General features: G+C 46.5%; 1 protein-coding gene across 1 annotated transcript in view; it reads right to left on the bottom strand.

Moving 5' to 3' along the window:
- The window catches only part of AATF (apoptosis antagonizing transcription factor), a 48,655-nt gene that overhangs the window by 14,010 nt on the left and 12,015 nt on the right, over window positions 1-22,630 (bottom strand). The window contains exons 5-10 of the mRNA XM_027698770.1: window positions 15,833-15,947; window positions 15,300-15,504; window positions 14,126-14,290; window positions 13,299-13,382; window positions 3,454-3,521; window positions 2,177-2,257 (exon numbers count right to left, since the gene is read on the bottom strand). Coding sequence (XP_027554571.1) covers window positions 2,177-2,257; window positions 3,454-3,521; window positions 13,299-13,382; window positions 14,126-14,290; window positions 15,300-15,504; window positions 15,833-15,947 — 718 coding nt within the window. The remainder of the gene's footprint in view (window positions 1-2,176; window positions 2,258-3,453; window positions 3,522-13,298; window positions 13,383-14,125; window positions 14,291-15,299; window positions 15,505-15,832; window positions 15,948-22,630) is intronic.

Genomic DNA, 22,630 nt, shown 5'->3' with positions numbered 1-22,630 from the left:
TCACTAGCATTTGCCCAGAATCACCTTTCCACTCTGTCACCTCTGCACTCCCTTTTGTTTGCTTATGCAGGAACATTCCCTCGAGGGGATTTTTAGCTCACAAGCCCATTTCAGAACAGGCTCTTCAGGCACAGCACACACTCACCCTCACACAAGGGCTTCTCTGCACAATCAAGCCTTTGTCAGTGGTAATGGAAGGAACTGCCCTGGCCCGATGCTGTAATGATGGAGGCAGGGAACAGGCACAGCTGAGCAGGGCTGGTGCTGCCACAAACGACAGGTCAACAGCCTGGGCTCTGAAACAGCTCCCTTTTGAGACACTGCCATGGATTCACACAGATCAAGGCTTACACTGACACAGACTGGCACCGGGACCTGGCAACTCGGGTAAATTCTCTGACATGAGTTGTTTGTCCAGATTTAATCACTGTCACACCTTTTAAATCAGGACTTTGAAAATCCCAGTCTGGCAGATACGAAATATTCCGTTTCATTCACAGAATGTTGCAGCAGCACAGGACCAGAAAGCACTGACATGACAAGCAGGTGTGCAAACATCACTCCTTCAGGTCTGTCCCAAGAAAGGGCACGTCCCAGTGAGGGGTGCAAGAGTTTCAGGCACCAGCTTTCTTAAGCTTGACTGGGGAGTGTTTGGATGAGCTTCTTTCCTCTCTTAATGCCCCAATTTCCCTGTCTGTGAAGGGGACAGGTACTCCTGTCAAGTGGCAGACTGACTGCTTTTGAAAGCACTTGAAGCTCCTCAGCCCCTGCAGTAAACCAGCATATTTTATCCAAACATGCTGAAATATTGAAGCTTTGCTAAAAGGGAAGGATAAAGGAGACAGATCAAACTTAGCATTAAACACTTTGCTCTCCAGGATCTCAAACTCCTTCATGAAAGGAAATTTAAGCATTGCTATCCCAATTTTAGAGAAGGAATAAAAAGAACAGAGGGTAAGGGATCTGTCTGGGGTGACACCAAGTCTCTCAGTGGAAGAACCAACTAATCAAAAACACCCATTTGGGCTCTACTTGCCTATTCTGAAAAAATACTAAAGCTTAACTTGATGTTAATCCTAACCACAGACAATGAGATTTTTTTTCTTTTATTGATATCTTCCCTGCAACTTTTATTTAAAGGAGCAAGAAAAGGCCCCTAAGATGTAAGAGGCAAGTGGCTTGGTGAGATGGCTGCTCTCCCAGGAATGCTGAACACACACACTGCACACAAGGAGAGACTTCCCCATTATTCCTGGAGCTTTATGAGTCTGCCTCAGTTGTGTGATGTTGTCAGTAGTTTTGACTGAATCATGAATATATCCAATTATGTGTGATGCTGACAGAAAAGAATATTGATAGTCAATAATTATGGGCTTTTCAGGCCAACAAAGTAGCTCTTCCCTCTTTCAATAAATTATCCTATGACATCTATCTTAAAAATTGCTATGCCAGGCCTGACCCAGACTGACTCCACTGACTTTCTATCAGATGCCATCTAAACTCAGGATTTATAGTTTACTCACAAAAGGATGGTTAATGTGGCAGATTTTTCAGGAAGCAGAGCAGCTTTTCAGCATCCTCCCCCCACCACAAATCATGCAGTCACGCTAAACTCAGGGAGACTGGGAGATCTGCTCTGCCAAGGGGGAAAACTCAGCTCCTCCAGCCTGCCTCCCCTTCCACAGGGAAGGTTCTTCCACTGCCAACACAACCCAGTTCAGCCCTAATTAGTGATCCAGGAGTGAAATGCTCTGAAGCTAAAGAGAGCTGTGACTTATCAATAAAGAGAGATTAGACACCAAATTCCAATTGGCAGCCAGTGGGAAATAGAGATCTACCTGAGGCAGTTCCACACATCTTCCCCTGAGCTGCTGTCCAGGTTTTAGTCAGTGAAATATATATTGCACGAGAGGTGTTTATTGGCTTTCACTGGAAATTACGGCCCCAAACCGCTCAGGGATGTTTGAGTGCCTCTCTCTGGTGTTTCCTGAGACCAATAAACTCTCCTGCCAGGACTGATGGGGGCAATGCCCACAGGCTGCACCAACCAAGCCCTTTATTCCAGGCTCAAAGAACATCAGGATTCCCCAGAGCAAGAAATCCTGCCCTAAAATCCAAGCCAGTGTTGTCAGACTTCAGCTGCCAAAATCAGAACCTGTGTTTGCTCATCACCCACCGGATTCTCCTTCCTTTACTGGCTTTCCTGTCCACCTTCTTCTTTATTTTGCTCCTCAGCTTCTGGATGGCCAGCCACTGCCTGGGGAATGGAAAACAACAGGTACACAACTTTTAGAGCCACTGAACACCTCCAGAAACACCGTCTGATCCCCAGCTGTGTTGAAGGCTCCACTTCTCAAACAGAACTTCATCAACTCAACGAAGTTTCCAGCAGGGAAAAACTTCTCCTAGTTATAAATATATATTTTATTTTTTTTTTACTAAAAGGAGCGTCATCTTACCTGATTTATACAATGAAAACTCGACATCAGGGAAAAAAATCTCGCAAAATCTAATTACTGCAATCTTAATATAATCTTAATTACCGTAATCTATTTTATTGTAAAGTCAGATAAATGTACAATGTAATCACTACTTAAATGCAATTTTGTCTATATCACGTTAAATTATAGTGAATAGCTTTCCATAATATTCCAGACGTACACAAAATAAATTTGACAAGTTGCACTAAAATCTGGGTAGTATTTTACACGGAGAAAAGTCATTTCATCATCACAAAACTCCCTGATGCATTTTCTTCCCCTCTCCAAATATAACCCCACGGGTTGTTTCAGGGGAGAGCCCAACTCCAGCATTCCCAGCTTTCCTTTGCTTTTACACTTCTCCAAATTAGAGCCTGTGGTTATTTAAATGTACACTGCTCATAAAGTGGCACTTGGAAGGTTCTTTATTTTCTAACTCCAGAATTAAATTCCCTGCATGGAATTACAGTTTACTTTTGCAAGCAGGAAACATTCCCTGATATTGTTTTAATTGCAGAGAATCTTTTCTTGCAGCAGGAATACAGAGGAATTGCTTTAACTGATGCCACAACAGGTTTGTTTCTCTGAAACAACAACAAGTCAGAGTTCATAAAGAGAAAAGGCCAAATTCCAGAGGTATGGATTCCCTCAGTGCTGCTTGAACCACTAAAGACAGAAATACCTGGAAATATCTGGGAAGTATCTCCAGGGGATCACACACAAACCAGGGCACAGCTCAAAAATCAGACTGTGTGATCCATAACCAAGGAACATGTTACAGGGGATGAGCTTCCTGACTAATGTCATGAAGATTTAATAATTTCTTATGCAATTTCTTATGCCCAGATGCTTTTTCCAGCCTGACTCGGTATTTTTCCCTCTCCAATGAGCTGGACTGGAAGCCCACAGGTGATTTTGCTGGAATGCAGTGCTGGGATGAAGGCAGTGATGTTACAGACACCTCCCTCCTTACCTGCCCATTGCTACCTGGTCGTTGGGGTCCAGGGAAGTGGTTTTACGCTCGATCATTTCTCGAAGGAGCTGGAAGAAAGACAAAATTCCCACTTACAGCCCAGCAAGGACACGTCAATGCAAACAGGCCCACAGGTTTCTAAGAAGAATTAAGAATTAGCTGCCAGGTTCCCAAGGGCCTCGTTTTTGAAACTCCCTAGAAAACCTCAAGCCAAACCCGAGGCTTTGTAACATTTGCTCTGCACAAAGAGCTTTCCAAGGGAAAAAGCCAATGGCTATGGTAAAAGTTTGAGTAACTGTAGGTCATCTTCCTCTTCCAAAGTATCCCCATAGAGTGTGTGACTGGGGCATAACACCGAAGGCCACCACAAAGAGTTTCTGTGCACAGTTTCAGATGGACCCAGGAGTAGTTTAGTCTTCCCTTCAACACAGGCAGATCTGCAGGAAGAGCTCAGCCCCACAGGCCTCACCCCACCCTTTGTTTGGGGAGGGCAGGGGGGAACCTGAAGCACTTGCCCAACAGAAGTCAAGCCCTGCTGGGCAGTAACACTCACTCCGAGGAGCAGCACAGCAAAATCATTTTTACAGCTAGAGCAGGAATGCTCAAGCAGGCTTTTCTATTTCTTTTCGTGTCCTGAGGGCTGGGGGTTTGTCCTTTTTGCTTCCTGCAGCCAAGGAATATTGTGAACAGCCTTTTTGGATAGCTGACTGGGGCTGTGTGTTTATCACCACTCACTGTCAGCTGTACGTGCTGTGCCTTGGGTATCAGCCAGGATATTAACACCAAGAACAGAAATAAACCCTCCAAAACTGAGGGGCACTGACTGCTTTAGAGATGCCAACATTTCACCACCCAGTGAAGTTACTGCCTCAGCTCAGAACCACCCGAAACAGCCCCACCTGGAAACCAGAGTCCAGGCAATTCCACAAAGACAGCAGGGAAGAAAGGATGCAGGATGCTTTTGCTCCAACCTATACTTTCCTCTCCTTCAGAGTATACATCACATTACCAAAAAAAAAAAAAAAAGTGATTCAAACATAATTAAAAACCTGCCACTACTATTTTTTTTCTATTTGCTTATTTTTGGAGATCATTACTGCAGCAATTACACTAAAAAATTCCAGGAGAGAGGCCACTGGTTTATTATCACTAGAAAACAGCAAGCTACTTCTCTGCCCTGTTTATCTGATTGATTCCCAACATCTTTCTGGCACACAATCTATCAGTTTATCTCTCCCACTTCATCACAGTCACTTCTGGCAGCTAAATACAAGATCCAAATCCAGTGTTACACAGACATACGACACAGTAAACCTGTGTAACACTGCCACTCTGTAAACAGCTGCCCTTAAGGCTAAGCAGAAATGGGATCTTGGTTTCTAGTCAATATTCTGTCAAAAGCAAGGTGGGAGGGAGGGTTGGAACAGCAGTGAGAAGTGGTGCAGAGAGGTTTTAGTGGTTTCTTCCTCTTCCAGCATTGAGGTGTGTTTACTGTCTCCTCTTGTCTCGTTCCTTGGCACGAGGCAGAGGGAAAACTGCTGAGCAGAGAAGGCACACGGGGATGGTCACACACAGACATCCCAAGCTCCCAGGGAGCTGAGCAGCAGGACATTTCCACAAGGATTTGCTCTTCCTGGTGGCCCAGAAATCCACAGACTGGGAGACCAAGGAGTGCTGCCAAGATCTTACACCTACGCCCATCCTGGTCAGAACAACGGCTTCAAACTGAGAGAGTGGGGTTAAATGGGATATTGGGAAGGAATTCCTCCCTGGGAGGGTGGGGAGGCCCTGGCACAGGTTGCCCAGAGAAGCTGTGGCTGCCCCTGGATCCCTGGAAGTGTCCCAGGCCAGGTTGGAGCAACCTGGGCTAGTGGAAGGTGTCCCTGCCCATGGCAGGGGGTGGAACTGAATGGGCTTTAAGGTCCCTTCCAACCCAAACCATTCCATGACTCTAAGAGGCATTTTTGGGCCAGGTTCCTGTACTAGTTTTGTTGACCTTGGCACTGCCAAGGTCTTCCACTGTTCCAAATGTTCTTCCACAACAGTGTCAACTGCAGGACTTGGGGACACTGCTGGGAAGAGCAGAGGGAGACAAAGACGAGGGAGAAGTAAAATAAAGCAGGAGCAAGAGGGAAATTAGGAAATAAGAAGAAAAGCTGCAAAGCATCTTGTTACATCTAAACAGCATATGTCTGGAGCTGAAGTTATAAATCATGCTAACAATGGTTACTAAAATAAAAGTGGATGTAGCCAGAGGCTACCACTGAAAAAGTCAGCCCAGGCCTCGTTGCCTTTGGTCTTTAAGGATTTGATTAGTTTTCCGCCTTCTAGTTCAGAGTGCTGCATTCAGCCCCTGCTCCAGAGCCAGCCAGGGCTCGGGATACAGAGGGAATGATAAATTCATTTACTGAATAAAGCTACACTGTTTTCCCAGCACAAGACTTAAAACACTTCCGAGGCCGCAGTATTTCATTAAGCCTGGCGATTCTGGTTAAAATTTATTAGTCAAAACAGAAAACTCTCATCAGATCCCATATATTCCATTAGGAATGATATATGGTGTCTCCCAATGTCTAATTATTAACTAGGAAGTGTAAGTAAATCACTATCAGCGTTGAGCCCTGATGTGTGAAGACTGAGCCTGAGTTAGGCAATTTCGGCATCAAAAGGCTTTGATTTGAAACAGATCCTATTTTGCTTTCCCTCCTTCACATCTTCCCTGAACTTTTAAAAACCCTCAGCTCAGTCTCCCATGGAAGCAAACACAACTGCAACGAAGCACAGCCACGTCCAGAAGCTCAGCTGCCAACTCTGAGCTGCCCCTACTGAAAGCTGGGACCAGAAGGACAAACTGCGTCGGGCGACGTGGAGCAGAAGGAAGTTGCTAATCCCAGTTTGGTTTTCTCTGGAAGGAAGGGGTGATGTCTGCCAAGAGAGCTCCTCACGTGCCTGCTTCTGAACTCCACAGAGTTTGGCCAATAACACCACCCCAACCCCTCCCCAGGCAGAACCAGGCACCACCAACCACGCGAGGGAAGAAAAGCCCGTGGAGATGGTTTGGGGTGGGTTGGAGATGGTTTGGCGTGGTCTAGAGATGGTTTGGGGTGCTTTGGAGATGGTTTGGGGTGGTCTGGAGATGGTTTGGGGTGGTGTGGAGATGGTTTGGGGTGGTCTGGAGATGGTTTGGGGTGCTTTGGAGATGGTTTGGAGATGGTTTGGGGTGGTCTGGAGATGGTTTGGGGTGGTCTGAAGATGGTTTGGGGTGGTCTGGAGATAGTTTGGGGTGCTTTGGAGATGGTTTGGGGTGCTTTGGAGATGGTTTGGGGTGGTCTGGAGATGGTTTGGGGTGGTCTGGAGATGGTGGTGTGGTTTGCCCAGACCCACAAGCTGGGAGCTGCCTGTCCTGTGTCCTGAGCACACCAGAGCTGACAATCCACAGCTACTCACACAGACCAGAGTGTTCCCACAAGAACAGGTCCAAGAGCTTCCAAAGTCATCAGTATTCACCTGCCTTGGCTGCCACCAAAGCCAAAACCCACAGCAGAGTCAGGAAGTGCTTCCTAAAGGATTCACCCTAAAGGGCCCCCTCTCCACGCCAGTTAAAGAGATGCACACAAAGTACACTGCACGAAATTAGAGGGACTTAGAAATGCCATCAGGGTGTTGTTGAAGGGTAATAGAGATTCATTTCTCATTTTAGAGGTCAATTTTCATTTTAGAGGTTAGGTCTCATTTCCATGCACTATCTATCAGTGTTTCTAATACTACAGTGGCTGACCTTTCTGATTTGCAGACCCCTAAGAATTTCCAGTTGAGACAAAGAGCTAAGGATGGCTGAAATCAGCCTCCTGACAAAAGGCTCACTTTGTCTTAGACCTTACAGAGCAAATCAAATTAAAAAAGAAAGTCCATCTGTAGTATATCAAGGGCTCGAGTTTACAAAGCTCGGATATAAAATTGGAACAAAAGGAATGACTTTTTCTCTGGTGTTATTAAGACCTTCAGAAAAGCCAGGGAAGGCACGGGTCACTTGTGCCACAGTGCATCAAAGGCACCTGCTCTGTCTTGCAAGTGGCACTGGTGCCTTTGAATTCCCCCAGTCAGGTGTGCCCAGAGGTGAGCACAGCTCTGCCAGGGTCCCTAACTCAATAATAATAATAATAATAATAATATCACACAGGTCTGACAATGTTCATTTGAAAACAGCTGCACACAATGCAAAAGGAGAGCCTTGGACTGCTTCTCCCAGCTCAGTCACCTGCTGGAAGCAACAGAAACAGAGAAAGATTCCACTGCCTGTGGATTCTGAAACAATGAGAAAAATGGGAGAAACCCAGACTTAGGTTTGCCAGCAGCTGCTTAACTTTACTAGAACACTCTGTCACTCCTAAAAAAAATTATTCACTTTATTAGTGAGGAACTCTGAAATATTTGCAGATGGTTATGTGGACTTTTCTAGCTAAATGGGTGTTTGTTGCTAGAGACAGTGAATGCACAACTACTGTGGGGTGCAGGTCTTTTTTAACAGTCTAAAAAGCAGGGTTTTTTTAACAAAATCACTGTAGGAAATAAAAAGAGAGAAGCTACATGCAATTTGTTGAGTCCAAGTGAAGATGTGCACCACCAGATGCTTTTCCTCCCTCCTGGTGAAAATGCAAAGTCACTCCTGAGCAGAAAGTTGTCAAAGCTGCATTTTATCAATGCATTTTCATTACTATCCAATCTAACTTTCTTCTGCTTTAGTCCTTAAAGAGACATGGTGAATCATATGAATTTATCCTGCAACAACAGCATAAATCATGTTTCTAGCCCAGGACTCACTCAGCAAACATTTTGCCCTGAGTTCTGCCTGGAGGTACAAAACAAGCTGTTCCTTTTCTCCTTTCAAGCCCCACTCAGGAACAGTGTAACACCATTTGGATTTGTACCAACACTAGAGAAAATTTAAGACTGCAGCTCAAATGTTACTTCAACCCCCCCCCAAACACTTCTTAAAATTTATTTTTCTGAAATCTATTTACAAAAACTTAATTTGCAAGAACGAAATCAGCAAGAACGAATAAAATGAAAACCATTTTATTCAAATTCAGGTTTGTGTAAGATGCACAGACTTGCCTATTTTCTAATAACCCATTAAGAGAAGTTCCAAATCAAGCTTTAAAACGTGTTATTAACCATCTACCCAGCCATTTGAAAGATACATGCCTGTGATAAGAGTATTGTATTGCCATTAACCTGTGGGATGGTTCGAGACATCTCTTATTCACACAAAACTCTAAATGCATCTAATTAAAGCCACAAGATCAGCTGTCCATATTAATCACTCACCGGTTTAATTAAGGTAAACCAGCTTGTCACAAAGCCAGTCTTCTCTCTATTCTTCACCATTATCGACTTTTAATAGTTCACTGGATTAGTAATTACTTGTTTATGGCATTATCAAATTCCTGGGAGAGGAAGGGGCCCAGGAAACCGCCTGAGACAGGAGGGGGAATTCCCCCCATCAGGTAAAGTTTTCTGAAGAGCCACACAGTGGGATTTAAGGAGTGGTATAGTGGGATTTAAAGAACCACACGATGGGATTTAGATAAAAGGACGACTCAGAACAGAAACAAATTGATCTGGAAGTATCTTAGCACGAGATTGAGAGGTGCAGGTTTATTTTGTGTTACTCAGATTAAAGCTGGGGGAACCTTCCAGTGGTAGGTGCCCCTGTCCATGGCAGGGGGTTGGAATTGGGTGGTCTTTAAGGTCTTTCCTTAAAGGGGCCTTAAATCAGTCTGTGAATCTGAACACTAGGACAGGAAAAAGGAAATCAGTGAGATTTCTTGGTCTCTTGTAAAAGCCTAAGTGTCACATTGAGTGGGCAGGCACATGCAGAGCCACTCCACAGGGACAGCAATAAAGCAAGACAGCAGTCCTACAGCTAAGCAGCATTTTCTCCAGGATCAGCTCCTCCCCAAGCAGTCAGGGTGTAGGTAAGGAAGGCACCAAGTCTCCTCCTCACCGTTCACACGAGCTCACCTTGGGGTGACTCCCAGGCAGGAACAGCTCTGCCAACGTGAGGCTGTGTGCAGGGATGACATTCCTCCCCAGCCACTGGCATTCCTGCTTGGCAAGTTGCTGCCACCCCTCTTGGAAGTCTTTAGTGTTTCCTTGGATGTTCCCCATCCCCTTTGGCTGCTCTCAGCTTCTGAAGCCCATGGACAAGGCTGGTGACTGTGGGTTGTTATAAAACACAGTGACGTACAACACAACCAAAACCAGGGGAGGAGGGAGCAGGAGAGCAGAGAAAAAAAAGGAATTATGTATATTCCCAATTCTCCTTAGGCATACCTGCTGCCATCAATGATGAACATTTGTTCTGGGAAGAGCTGCTACCAGTGGAACACTTAGCATATGAACACTAACCTAATTCCTGTTGGAAATAAAGCAATTTCCACTCTCTCCTTTACCAGAGGAGTATTTCAACCTAATAATAAAATCTCCACTGTAGCATGTCAGACCAGCAGCTCCCTGGTAGCAGGCTGGAATTTTAAGTCTTAATGCTGCAATATCAGCTGTAATGAATTCTACGTAAATATGACTTCTAAAAATAAAAAGCCCTTTTCTTCCCTTAAAACCACGTAGGAAGGAGACTTTAAAAGAAAAGGAACTGGGCTCTAGCCAGTGATGAGGATCCTTCTGAAACAGTTTAACTATTCCCACTCAGTGCCACCCAAATAAAAATATTTCACTTGCATAATTCACCATTCAACATGGGCACTACAACAAAAATTTTGTGTTTGCTTATAAAACAAGTGAAGAATAGGAGAAAAGGCAAAGTGGGATGAACAGGCAGAAGAGAGTTAAGTCCTGAATCATCAAAAAATTCCCCCAGACACACCTGCTGAATTCTACTGAACACCAAGACCTGGACAAGAAAATTGTTTTTCCACAAGAAAAACATATTCATTAACGAGTTTTGTATTATAATCTATTATAAAACAGTATAGCTACTTATTCTGTTATCATTAACTTGTGCACATTCATCAGCTCTTGTTCATTTTTACTTGCCTAATTTCCCACTGACACACAGAGGAAGTTGGTTTCCAGTGCTATTCTTTATCTGAATGTTTACCTTTTAAGCAGTAATCAAAATAAATTAATAATTACAAAATGTTATTTAGAAAAATGAAAGTGATACCAAAAAAAAAAGAAAAGTCTGGATGGAGATTTAAACAGGAAGAAAAGAGCAGGTCTTGAACTGCACCCTGCAATCAGTATAATGCACAGAGGCCAGAGGTTGGGAGCACCCTCAGCTCCGACAACCAGCGCCGCTGCTGAGCACTCCTGAAGAACCAGCTCCTTTCCTACATTTTATTTATATCCACACATGCAATCACACACCCACACACAAAAGCACTGCACAGTTATGACCCATGTGAAAGCAAACCCATTCAGGGCCCTGTCAGCTCTATTGTGCTGCACTCTCCCCTCTCTGAATGCCGCGCTCAGCTCCGGCTCAGCGCCCTGACAAATAAAGGAAAGCACTTTATGAATCCCATTTAATTGGGAGGTGACAGAGAAAACACACAGCCATTTTCTCCAGCCTCATCACTGAACCGGCCACAGCTCCAACCTCTGCCAAACCCCACTGAACACGGGACATTAACCAGGCCAGTGGAACAGGGGCTGGGTGGTGGCTGCGTCCCCACGACCACCGGGGATCTGTGCGGATCATCCCTCCCAGGAAGCGTGGTGGGGATGGGAGGGGAGAAGAAGGGCGGAAGGGAGGGAGAGAGGAAGAGAAGGAGGGAGGGATATAAAAAAAAAAAACCCCAAGCAAGAAAGGAAAATGAATGTGTGGCTGCCTGGCGGCTCAGCAGATGTCTGCGCGTGATGTACGAGGCCGGGATAAGCTGTCGGAGCCCGCTGCCAAGGAGTGGGAAGTGATTAAAGCCTGCACCAGGCTAAGCACCATATTTAGAGTCCACGGGGTTCCCAAAGTTGCACCCATCCCTCGCTGTGCTGCCAGATGTTGCTGGCTGGTCCTGCTCCCATCCAGGAGCAGTTGGTGCAGCCTGGAATGCAATCTGGAACGCTTCCGGAGGTGCCGCGCATTAAACCCGTGTCACCCATCCTTCACCTCTGCCGAGTGCTGAAACAACTCCAATTTGCTGCCACTTCCCTCTTGGGAAATGGCCAAGATACAGTTGTGCCTGGCAGACCCATTTGTTTTACTCAGGTGATTCTCTTCCCTCAATGACCTCTATTAGTTTAAGTTTTAATTTAGATTAACCCCAGCACCCCAATTAACCAGCGAGGGGAAAAGCTAAGCTGGGACTAGTCATATTTCTGAAATCACGATTTATCGGAGTTAAAGTTATTAGAAGGGAAGACTGGGCCATTCATCTATTGCTATTTTTCTTTTGAAAATTTAACATTTCATGGCCAATAAGCACCTTCTCTGCACAGAGTCCACGGATTGTCAATCTCAGCTATTTCTCCTTGACCACTCCATGATTTTGTTACACTGACTTAATTTGTTTTGTGTTCTTAGGGTCCACCTGGCCCCCAAATTCCACCTCACAGATTAGGCCCTTTCAATCCCTGGTCCCAACAAGACAGGCACTCTCTGATCACCATTTAGAGCCCACACAGGGGGGCCTGGCATCCTCCCCTGCCCCAGAGATGCTGCTCAACCCACAGCAGTGGAGATGCACCTACAATAAATACAGAGCCTGGAGAGGAGCTGTAGCTTGGAATGCAATCTTGGCTCCAAGGCAGACTGCCCTGAGGAGATCCCTCACAAACACTAAATATTCAAATTGTCTGGATTCTGCACCAGGTGAGATCTACAAAAATTTTCTTGGGACATTGGAAGTGTGTTGGAAACCTCCTCAGAGGGCAAAAAAAAGGCAATGTTTAAAGTTCTCTGTATTTCCTACTGGTAAAACACAGACAAGAATTACCAATTTAATGCACCTTTTCATTCACCCCTGGTCCTGGCTCTGTACATGAAACCTTAAATTTTGGAAGAATTCAAATGCTTCTGGTTAAATCAGTTACCAGAGCACCTGGCAACAGCTCTCTTCCACTGCCCTAACACTTCACTAGACACTCTGAACACCATTCAGATCAAAAATTTCTGGCTTTCTGATGATATAATGATATTTGTCTAGTCCTGAAGTTCGAGCTCTCTGTGGATCATCAAAGCAGACCCAGGTTTTCGTGCCTCGGGGAAGGAATTACAGTGACATATTCCTCAATATGTGACAATTTCCATTTTTCACAAAGCTGGCACTGTCTTTATTTAAACAAGCTACAAACACAAGGTTTCCGTGCACTGGGTGCAGGCTCCTTGTTTCTAAGAATTTTGCAAATTAAAAGGATGACTGGCCCGGATCCAAGCTGGAATGACTCCAAGAGAAGTGCCAGAGAAGCCCTGCAGTTCTCCCATTCAGCTGTAGGTGAGATGATTCAAGCTGAGACAGGAGTAACTTCTGTGCTTTTGAGGGTCTGCTAGGATTGTTTTTCATAAGGGGACTCTGCCCAGGGAGAACAGTCACCTTCAGGGAATTCAGTGATTTTTTTTCTCTTGTGTAGCAACATTCCCCAGGCTCAGACTCACCCTGCAGCCCTGACACCCCCAGAGCAGCAGTGCCAGGTTTGAGCTCACCCAGCCCCCTACAACAAAAACTGAGAGCAAAGTCCCCTGAGCTATCCACAGAGATTTTGGATGTTGAAACAGGTAGCTGAGTTTCACAGGAACAAGAAATACAGAGCACAGAACCAACTGCATTATCTCTGTAAGTATTAAAAACCAACTGGAGGCATAACTCCACATATTTACCATCACCTACCTGGTGATAAAAGTCATCATCATCAAATATCTCCTCATCTATGTCCTTCAGGTGTCTGTTGGAATCTGAGGGAGGGAGCACTTCCTGGAAGCACAAAGGAAATACTGAAAGCTCACATGTGAACATTTCTGTCCCTAACTCCAACGGCATCACATGCAGCAGCCTGTAAACACACTTGATGATATGAAGGAATGGAGAAAAGCACCCAACATAACAAGCTTTTAAGGACTAGGAATACATTCAAAGGTAAGGCAGAAACGTTGCCAATGCCAAAATAGATTTATGATACCTTTACTGGGAAATAAATAGGACTCTGCAAAGTCTTTCTGGCAAAATACTACAGATATTTTTAATGTAATGGCAAAAATACATCTTGCTAGTGCAGTAATTCTACCTGATCTCTCAGAATTGAGTATTTATTCATTCTTAAATACTAAATTAATAACGGACTTACCACTAATGTATTCTGTAGGTTATATGCAGTACAATTTTGGAAGTGACTTTCTGGGTTAAAGACTCTGAACTGCAGCATAAAAAGCAAGTTTTGTAGCCTCGAAAAGCAGATTTAGTGAGCATCACTTCCTCCAGCACAGGAGAGGCACAATCCCAGCCCAAACCCTGCCAAGAACTGGGACGGGAGATAATGCAAACACCATAAAACTGGGATTGAAATGCCCACATCTTTTCCTCAGCTGTTACACCGCACGAACCAGCGCTCAGGTGTCTCCTCCATAAATTCTCACCAACGAGAACGGTCCCTCTGCTAATTGCTGTGCAGAGTTTCCCTGCTGCTGCAGGGTGAGTTAGAAGAAACAAGGCCCCCTTACCAAGTTCTCAGGCCCGGGCTGGGGGGCTGGCTGGGGCTCCTGCTCCTGCTTGCCCAGCACGGTGTACACGGAGCGCTTGGTCTGGGTGCGCCGGAGCAATCGCTCCCTGTCCATCAGGATGTGATCAATCTGAGTCAGGATGGAGCGCTCGAAGGCACCGAAACCCTGCAACAGCATTAACCAGTGTCAGATAATGCAGAAAGCTTTTCCTCAAGGCAGCAATGTTCCCCCTATCTTTCCATGTCAGTGGATAAGCAGACAGCGTTCCGAGGAGGAGGGGGTTTGGGTTGCGTCGCAGGGATTTCTGTTAGGATTTTTTTTATTTGTTTCTCCCCTCGCTCTCCCTTCCCAACCTGAGGCAACTCGACGCCCGGCTTAATAAAATGCCTTTGCTGTTCTGGTTCAGATTAACTTCTCAATGATTAATACTAACTCGGAGATGTGAGGAGACCCTGGATCTCCGGGTGAAATGATTACCCATTGTATTAAATGTACACTCCACGGAGGAGGAGAGCCACAAAAGGCCCCAGTTCTGTTAGAAACCATAAACAGCTTGGAGATCAGCAACAGTGGCATTTTCACAGGGCTTATTTGCTGCTGGAGACTGGCTGTGGTGAGATGTCTGGTCGGGAGATCACCAACACCAACCAAGAGTTTTTCCCCAAACTTGGGAAAACGTTTGTCCCTGAAAAGGTTATTCCTGCCTGTCTGCTCAAAACAAAAGGCTTATGCCTTTGATATGTGAGGGCTGAGCTCCTTTCCAAACTCCTCTAAGGTTGGGGAAAAGTGTGTCCCTGTGTATTTAGCTCTTGCTGCTTTACCTCTCAGCTTAACTTGGAACATCCACGATACGAAACTTCCAAATAAACTCAGAATCACAGAATGGTTTGGGTTGGAAAGGACCTTAAAGCTCATCTCCTTCCACCCCCTGCCATGGGCAGGGACACCTTCCACTATCCCAGGTTGCTCCAAGCCCCGTCCAACCTGGCCTTGGACACTTCCAGGGATGGGGCAGCCACAGCTTCTCTGGGCAACCTGCGCCAGGGCCTCGCCACCCTCCCAGGGAAGGATTTCTTCCATATACCAACCCCAAATGTCCCTTCTTTCAGTTCACACTTGATCCCCAAATCTCTGCTCAACAAAAGCAGGTCAGCACACACAAGCCAAGACTTGCCTTTCCCATTTTGCCAGTTGCCAGCTTTGTCTTGTTGTGCCACTTCTGCAGGACGCTGTTCCTGTAGGGCCTGAGCTCCGCGTAGCGCTTGGCGATGAACTCGGGGTACTCCTCAAACTTCAGCTTTCGCTTGGGGAGGCTCCTCCTCTTCTCCTGGGCCTTGTCCACCTGCTCCTCGTCGCTGCTGCTCGGGATTTCATCCTCACTAGAACAAAACACGCAGGCTGAACACCCTACCCCTCTCTAAGGCAACGTGTGAGTTCTCAGTGGCTTTTTCCACACCGTGGTGGTGTTTTTGGCACAAGGTCCATGGCTTAGCTCCTGCTCCACTATCAGAAAAACTACATAACACACTTCCCACGAGGCAGAAGGAATCCAAATGGTCATTTGTCCGGAGTATCTGTCACCCAGACACAGCAGTAACAGAGAGAACAGCAGAGTGAGGGCGGTCAGGAAGGTTGTGCATTGTCCTGTTTGCTGGAGGCAAAGGATTCAGAAAGATTCAGAAATATCTTGCCTATTTTTGCATTTACCTCTCAGCTTTTGCTTGCTTTCCATCCACCAGGTGCCTCGTGCCTGGGTACTGATAAAGCAGCTCGTCCTGAAGCTCCACCAGCACTTTCAGCAAGGCCTCCAGAGTTTTACAACCTGCAGAGCAAGAGACACAAGTGACAATTTCTTGCTCCTGGTGAACACTCAGCTTTGCAGTGCTTAGTTTCTCATCTTGAATCAGAATTTCTGCCGCAGCCACTGCATGTCCCATTAACTGTTTGTCTATAATCAGTCAGAGCTTTATCTTCAAACTGATTTATGGCTGTTAATGTCAAACACCACCACGCTGGAGGAGAACATTTCTTTCCTAAGAAGGGAGGAAAGGAGGCAGAACTGCCTTCTAAACATCTGCCTGGCTGCACATTGGGAGTGTACTGGTCTAATGTTTCATCCACAAACATTCCCACTGCAGAGCCTGAAGGATTAACATCCTAAAGAAGCAACACACATGTGACAACAGTCTTTTTGCTGACTCACTCGTTTCTCTCCTGTGGTAAGTTCTGCAGCAGAAGCAAGACTCATTTGAATAATATGACACAAGGGAAAATGCACCTATGTACAGGCCCTCCACACTGACCTCTGACTTTCCCTTCTTGTACACAATGTGCATGTTGCAAGAAGAAAAACCAAACCTCAACCTCCTGCAGGGCTTTGACCGTCGCTGTGCTCACCACACAGGAGGGAGGAGAACTTAGACTGCAAGTAAAATTAAGTGTAGCAAGATCTGAACTGTGGGAGAAACTTAAACAATGACCTGGCAAGTTTAATGAGAAGATCCTGACCTAAAAAGTAGAACTGAAGGCCCAGAGATCTTCAGAAAAAAAAAAGGAAGAAAAGATTGTTGTGGAGAGGTGTAAAATGAGCAATACAGGTGAGTTTTACAGGGATGAGCAGTTGCACTCCAGGGTGTTCACACACAAATCCTGAATGTAGATCTGATGCTGGGTATCCCAAGGCTTTTGCCACTGACCATTTTCCTGTATCCACACAGATGGAGAAAAAACAGTGTCTGTTCCAATGACTGTATGTTCTCCAAGGACACAGAGTTGCAGCTGACCATGGGACAGGTTAACTGCACACTGTCACAGCATCTGTTCCTTAAAAATAGTTCTTTTGTGGCAACCAACAAGCCTCCCTGCAGAACTCTGCGATAGAAAACAAGTGTTTGCCTGGGCCTACACAAACCCTCCCTTTGCACGTGGCCACACATCAATCCCAGGGTCAGCTCTCCCAGGTAAAACACTTGGCACACTTCTACCCAAAAACCTAAACTGAACTCACTCTGCCCGGCAGAGCACGTGGATTTGTGAGGAGGGCAGGAGGTGGCACTTCCCCAGAGCCCCCTCTGGTTCCTCCTGTGCCATGAAACCACTGGGGTTGCTCTGCTTAACTCCCAAACCTCCTTCTCTGTATTTGGCACAAAAGAACAGAGAGAACTTTTCACCACTCCATTTTTTCTTTATTTCTTTTTTTTTTTAATGGGGGACACAGAGATCATGGGTAGAGTGAACAGCAAATCTTCCTCAGCCAGACAGAGACAGTGCCAGCAGAAATCAGCCCAGACACTCAGAGGTCTCAATCTCCTGCGTGTTACCACTGTGATATTGCTCAGTTGTCACCATCTCCAGATAAATTACGGCCTGACCTCAGTAACAGGAATGTCAAGGAGAAGATGCTTTAAGATTTTTGTTGCAGATCAGCTGTTGGATTCATCCTCCCCGAGCCCAGGGTTCATTATAGATACGTTCTGACAACTCCTCTCTATAAACCTATTAACGGATTAGGTTTGCTGCACTTGTAAATCAGACGTGTGTGAGCATCAAAACAATTCCACGAGACAAACAGACAAAAAGCCCTTTAAAAAATGCATTTGTCGTGTGTGTCTGCAGCTAAAGCATCCCTTGCAAAAAGCAAAGTGCCCCCACCCCAGCCCGAGTGCACAGCTTACACCAGCAAAATCCTTCCCACTGCCTGCAACGCAGCTAAATGTCCCCAGAGCTTCCGAAACTGTTTATTTTCTCCCCGCTGCCTCTCCTCCAGCAGCAGTGCTAATGCACCCCAGGCAGCTTTGATCCTGGCAATTACAACTGGAGTAGCACTCCAGCTCTTCTGGGGTATAGCAGGGCCACGGCAAGCAGGCAAGGAAATAAAAGACAGGCTCAAGCTCCCCCAGGCTATGAGATATGGACCCCAACAGAAGTGGGGATGGGGAGCAATTTTATTTGGAGTGAAGGGGATGGAGAGGGCAGGGAAGACAATGACTGTGCGTCTAACCAGGTGGGAGGGCTAATTATTCCAGGCAGTGGCTTCATCACGAGCCTCTTACAGCTGGGTAATTTCCGTGTTTTCAGTCCTTGTGTATTTAATAGCATTACTGCATGGCATTCTCATTGTTCCTGTTGGCTGCTTAAGTGTGCTGTAAACTCAACTTCACAAGCCAAGTGTCACCCTGCTCCCTTCCCATCCAGCCCTGCCCTATCCATTTCATGTTTAATTCCAGAAGGGACTGTTTTCTTCCCAGTCTGCTCTTCATCTTCTCTTCCCTCTAATGCCCTTGTCTGGCTTTACACCACTGCTCTGGGGAAGAGTCTGAACCCATTTGTGAACGAAGGCAGCACAAAACGGAACTGTTTCAGGGGTGCAGACTGTGCCATTTGGAAAGGCAGCCAGACACTGACTCTCCTGCCCCCCCAGCACGTTTTTTGTAATGTTGCTCCCTGTCAGAAACACACAATTAAACAGAAAACAGCCACAAACACCGAGCTTTCAAACGCCCCAGTACATTGAGGCGACCAACTCGCAGCTCTCACATGTGAGAACCATCAGGTCTGTCCCTCCTGCTCCGTTCACAGAACAAAGCCAGTGACACCTCTCAGGGACAGGCAATGCCAGCCCTGGCCATGGAGCAGGGATCTCCCACTGCTATGAGCTGTGTGAGGTCCCGGGCAGTCCCTGATGGTTTTGTTTATAAAGCTTCCAGGACCAAGAAGGTATCGACACAAACCAGCCAAGGATGAAACAATGCTGACAACTCTACAACTGCCCTGCCCCTACTCCCACTGATCCTGATGCCAACAGCTTATTCCCAGCTGCTCTTCCCAGCACAGCGCCCGGGACAGTGTCAGTGACTGCAGACACAGCACTGTGAAAGCAGCTGGAAACTGTGGAATGTGAAACTCTCCCGACCCAACTTTGCTGGCACAGTTCGCCCCAGCTGGTGCCTCTCCCACTCTGTGCTGGCAGCTTTGCTGCATCCCTTATAATCTGCTCTCCAACGTGCTGGGGTAAATATTCCACCTTATTTATCGACACCAGTGTCACAACTGACACCTTTAACACTGGCCCATAAATCATCAGTGAGCAAGATCTCAAAACTATCTCCTTTTCCAGGAGTTACTTCTGCACATCCAACTTGTGGTTTTTGAGGGCAGGTGACTCAGCACTGCCTTAAAAACTAAGGAAGTTGATCCCTTCTTTGCATCTAAAATCCCCCCAGACAACTCAAACTCGGTGTGTGGGGGAGGCAAACGAACCCCAGGACAACACACAACCCCTCCTCCCATCAAACCTTTCCTAAAGCCGCCCTCTGGGAAAGAAAAAAGGATGGTGAGTGGGATCCACCTGCAGCTGCCCCAAGAACACAACAAATATGGTTTGAATAAAACTTCCAGCTGAAATGGGACTCAAGAGTGTCTGTGGGGAGACACTAACTTGTAAAAGCCACTTTTGAGAGTCCACAGGAGCCCCTTCATTTTGTGTACAGGAGTAAAAAAGTTCTTCCAGATCCAGCAGGCAGCATATCAATCCACCAGGAAAGCTGGGAGCCAGCACCAGTAAATCAAAGTGTGCCTTTCTGTTAATACTCCCTCACACGTCCTCATTTCATACATCCCTCCACCCAGCCAGGAAGCAGCCCTGGAGTATTTAGCTCCACTCAGGGATAGCACTGCCATGTATCAAAGTGTCAGGAGACCCACCAGAGATGAAATCTGTCCTGCTGCTCTCAAACCACAAAAAAAATCAATTTTGTCAATGCCAGTGGTTATGGACAAACTGGCTGTGCTGGTGGCACCCCCTCGGACTGGGGACAGCTCCTGGTGGCAGGGGACTGACCCTCCAGGCTCTCCATCCTCTCCACATGCAGAGTTGCTGTGGAAGCCCACACAGGGTCATGCAGGATGGCTCCAGTGCTCATCCATGCTCCTACTCCAGCACTCCCACAGCTTCCTGCACAAGAAAAGATCTGTGCTCTTTTCCATGACCTCTAAAAATGGGGTCTCATTCCATCTTCCCAAGCAGCTGCGGAGAGCAGCAGCTGGTGAGGAGCAGCAGGGAGCTTTGAGCCCGTGGAAAAAAGCTGGAGCCTCAAGGCTTTCCAAGGTATTCACAGAGCCAAGCCCTGGGATTCCCAAAACTTCTCCACTGGGCACATTCCTCCCCGTCTAACCCCGCTCCACCCATCCAGCAGATTTGGAGCGTGACGGGTTCACAGAGCCAAGCCCTGGGATTCCCAAAACTGCTCCACCAGGCGCCTCCTTCCCACCTGACCCTGGTGCATCAATCCAGGAGATTCCAAGTGCAATGGGTAAGGGAGGAGATCCTAAAATTAGGGCAAAACTCCCAGGATTTTTGCTCCTTGTGGCACCTTGCAGGGCGCTGCCATGGCAGTGCTTCCCACAGCCTGGGTTCTGCTGTGCACACAGAACACACAGAGAACACCCTTCCCAGGATGTGCCAGCAGGAACCAGCGCCTGCCCAGCACTCAGCTCGACTTCAGAGCCCACACCAACACCGGGAATTAACTACTTTTTCCCCTCAATTAAACCTGAGGATCTGGCATCACAGGAATATCATCGCCGTGCCGGCTTTTCATTTTCCACGTACCTCCACAGGCTGTGGAAGTGCTCACACACAAAAGCTGGTGCTGGAACGACGGGATGCAGAGCAAAATCCCAGCTGCCAAATACTGGGAGAGTTCCCCCTGCCAGCACAGAGAGTCCCCTGTCCCCACGGAGAGTCCCTGTGTCCCTGTGGAGAGTCTCCCTGTCAGAGCGGGCGCGCTCCGACCACATTATGCAAATGGAAAGGAGGAGAGGAACCCAACCTCTTTTATTTTAATAGCTGCACATAACCAGGAGAATCTTTATCAGGTACAGGGTGTTTATCCCAGCATTCAGATGAAGTGGGGGGAATTTTCTCTCCTTTCAAAGGGCTGCGGGACAGGAGTTAAACTCCAGGTCAAAATGGCCCTCGATCCGCTGGCCTCAGAACAATACTCCTCATTCAAATCCACCAGCCAGCCACTTGCACTAGTCATCCCCAGCAATTAATCCCCCACGAAACACGTTTGATTAAATCTTTTCAAGCAAATCCTTTGCTTTGCTTTTGTTAGTTCACTTCTTGTCAACATCTATTAAAATATGCCTTTAATTCTCCCGCAATCTTAAAAAACACCGATTCCACTGTCTTCAACTTTAATCAACTGTATGGCCGGCATTTTTCATTTCATAATAATGTGCTGTTTGGAATTCAAGAGGCAGGCTCAACATCAATCATTCGGCAAGAATTTTTCCACTGCAATAAATATGCAAATGAGGAAAGCCAGTCAGTCGTATTTCAGGCCCGACTTGCTAGTGTTTTAAAAAAGACACAAATTTATTAATTGCCGTTGGCCAGCGGAATCCTATTACTTTGGGCATTGATTACAAAGCTGTGTGAGTGATTATTGTGCAACTCGCAGGCTATCCAGGCATGAGGAAAAATTATTAAAGCAAGGCAGAGATTATCAACTCGGAATAACAATAAGCCTTAACATTTTAGGCCTCTAACTTCTTCAACAAAGAATTACGCCGGAGCTCCAGTGTATCATAATTCTGAAGTCTGTCAGTATTACTTTTGGAGCTTGCTCTATATTCCCAACAGCAGGATGACGTTCCCAGCCCGGAAAAGGCGGGGGAATTCCTCCAGGTATCAGCATCTTAAACATGGGGCTTTGGAAAACAGCTTGGCTGGAATTCCCACTGTGTAATGAACAGTAGGAGGGATAGTGGGGCAGGCAGGACTCACACCAGCTTCAGCTTTGCACCCCTGCATGTCCTGGGGCCCCCAAAGCCAAGGGGGCACAGCAATAAAAGGCTGCTGACAAGCCTCAGACAGAAGCTACAAGAGCCAGCCCAGACTAAATGATAGGCTGGAGGTGATTTTTTTAGAGGTGCTGCAGTTACATACACATTTCTCACAGACTTCAGCTCAACCCTAGCACAAAGCACCTGTAAATCTGTCCAAATTTGGGAAAATATGGGAGGGACGCTCCCGCCACGCTTCCCAAAACACTGAGTTTGTGGAATTTTATCAAACCATAGTAGCAAAAAGGCAGACTTTGCTGCTGATTGCAAAGGTCTGCTCACACCAAGGCCCAATTTGCTGGTTCCATTGGAATGCAAATGATGCAAAAGCCTTTGCAGAGGGGAAAATTGTATTCCTTGGGCACAAAGGAGCCAGTGCTGCACCCCCCCTTTCACACCAGCAGTTCAGCTGACTCCCAAAGAGTTACAGAACGGCCTCAATTTAGCCCTTTCACTCCAATATTGCTGCATCTGACAGGAAGGACAACAGGATCAGACACAGATGAGTTTGCTAAAAGTAAAGAAAATAACTAGATGCAACAACAGAATAAAGGCTGGGTATTCAGGGGTTTTATTAGAGGGGAGCTGGGGGAGGGGGAGAGCGGAGAAGGGAGAGAAAGAGAAACACTTCCATGAAGTTCATGCTCTACTGAT

This window comes from Neopelma chrysocephalum, unplaced genomic scaffold (assembly GCF_003984885.1).
Source record: "Neopelma chrysocephalum unplaced genomic scaffold, ASM398488v2 Primary Assembly neopelma1_132, whole genome shotgun sequence".
Classification (NCBI taxonomy): Eukaryota; Metazoa; Chordata; class Aves; order Passeriformes; family Pipridae; genus Neopelma; species Neopelma chrysocephalum.
Note: the sequence above shows the minus strand (reverse complement) of the source record. Positions and strands in the feature narration are given on the sequence as shown.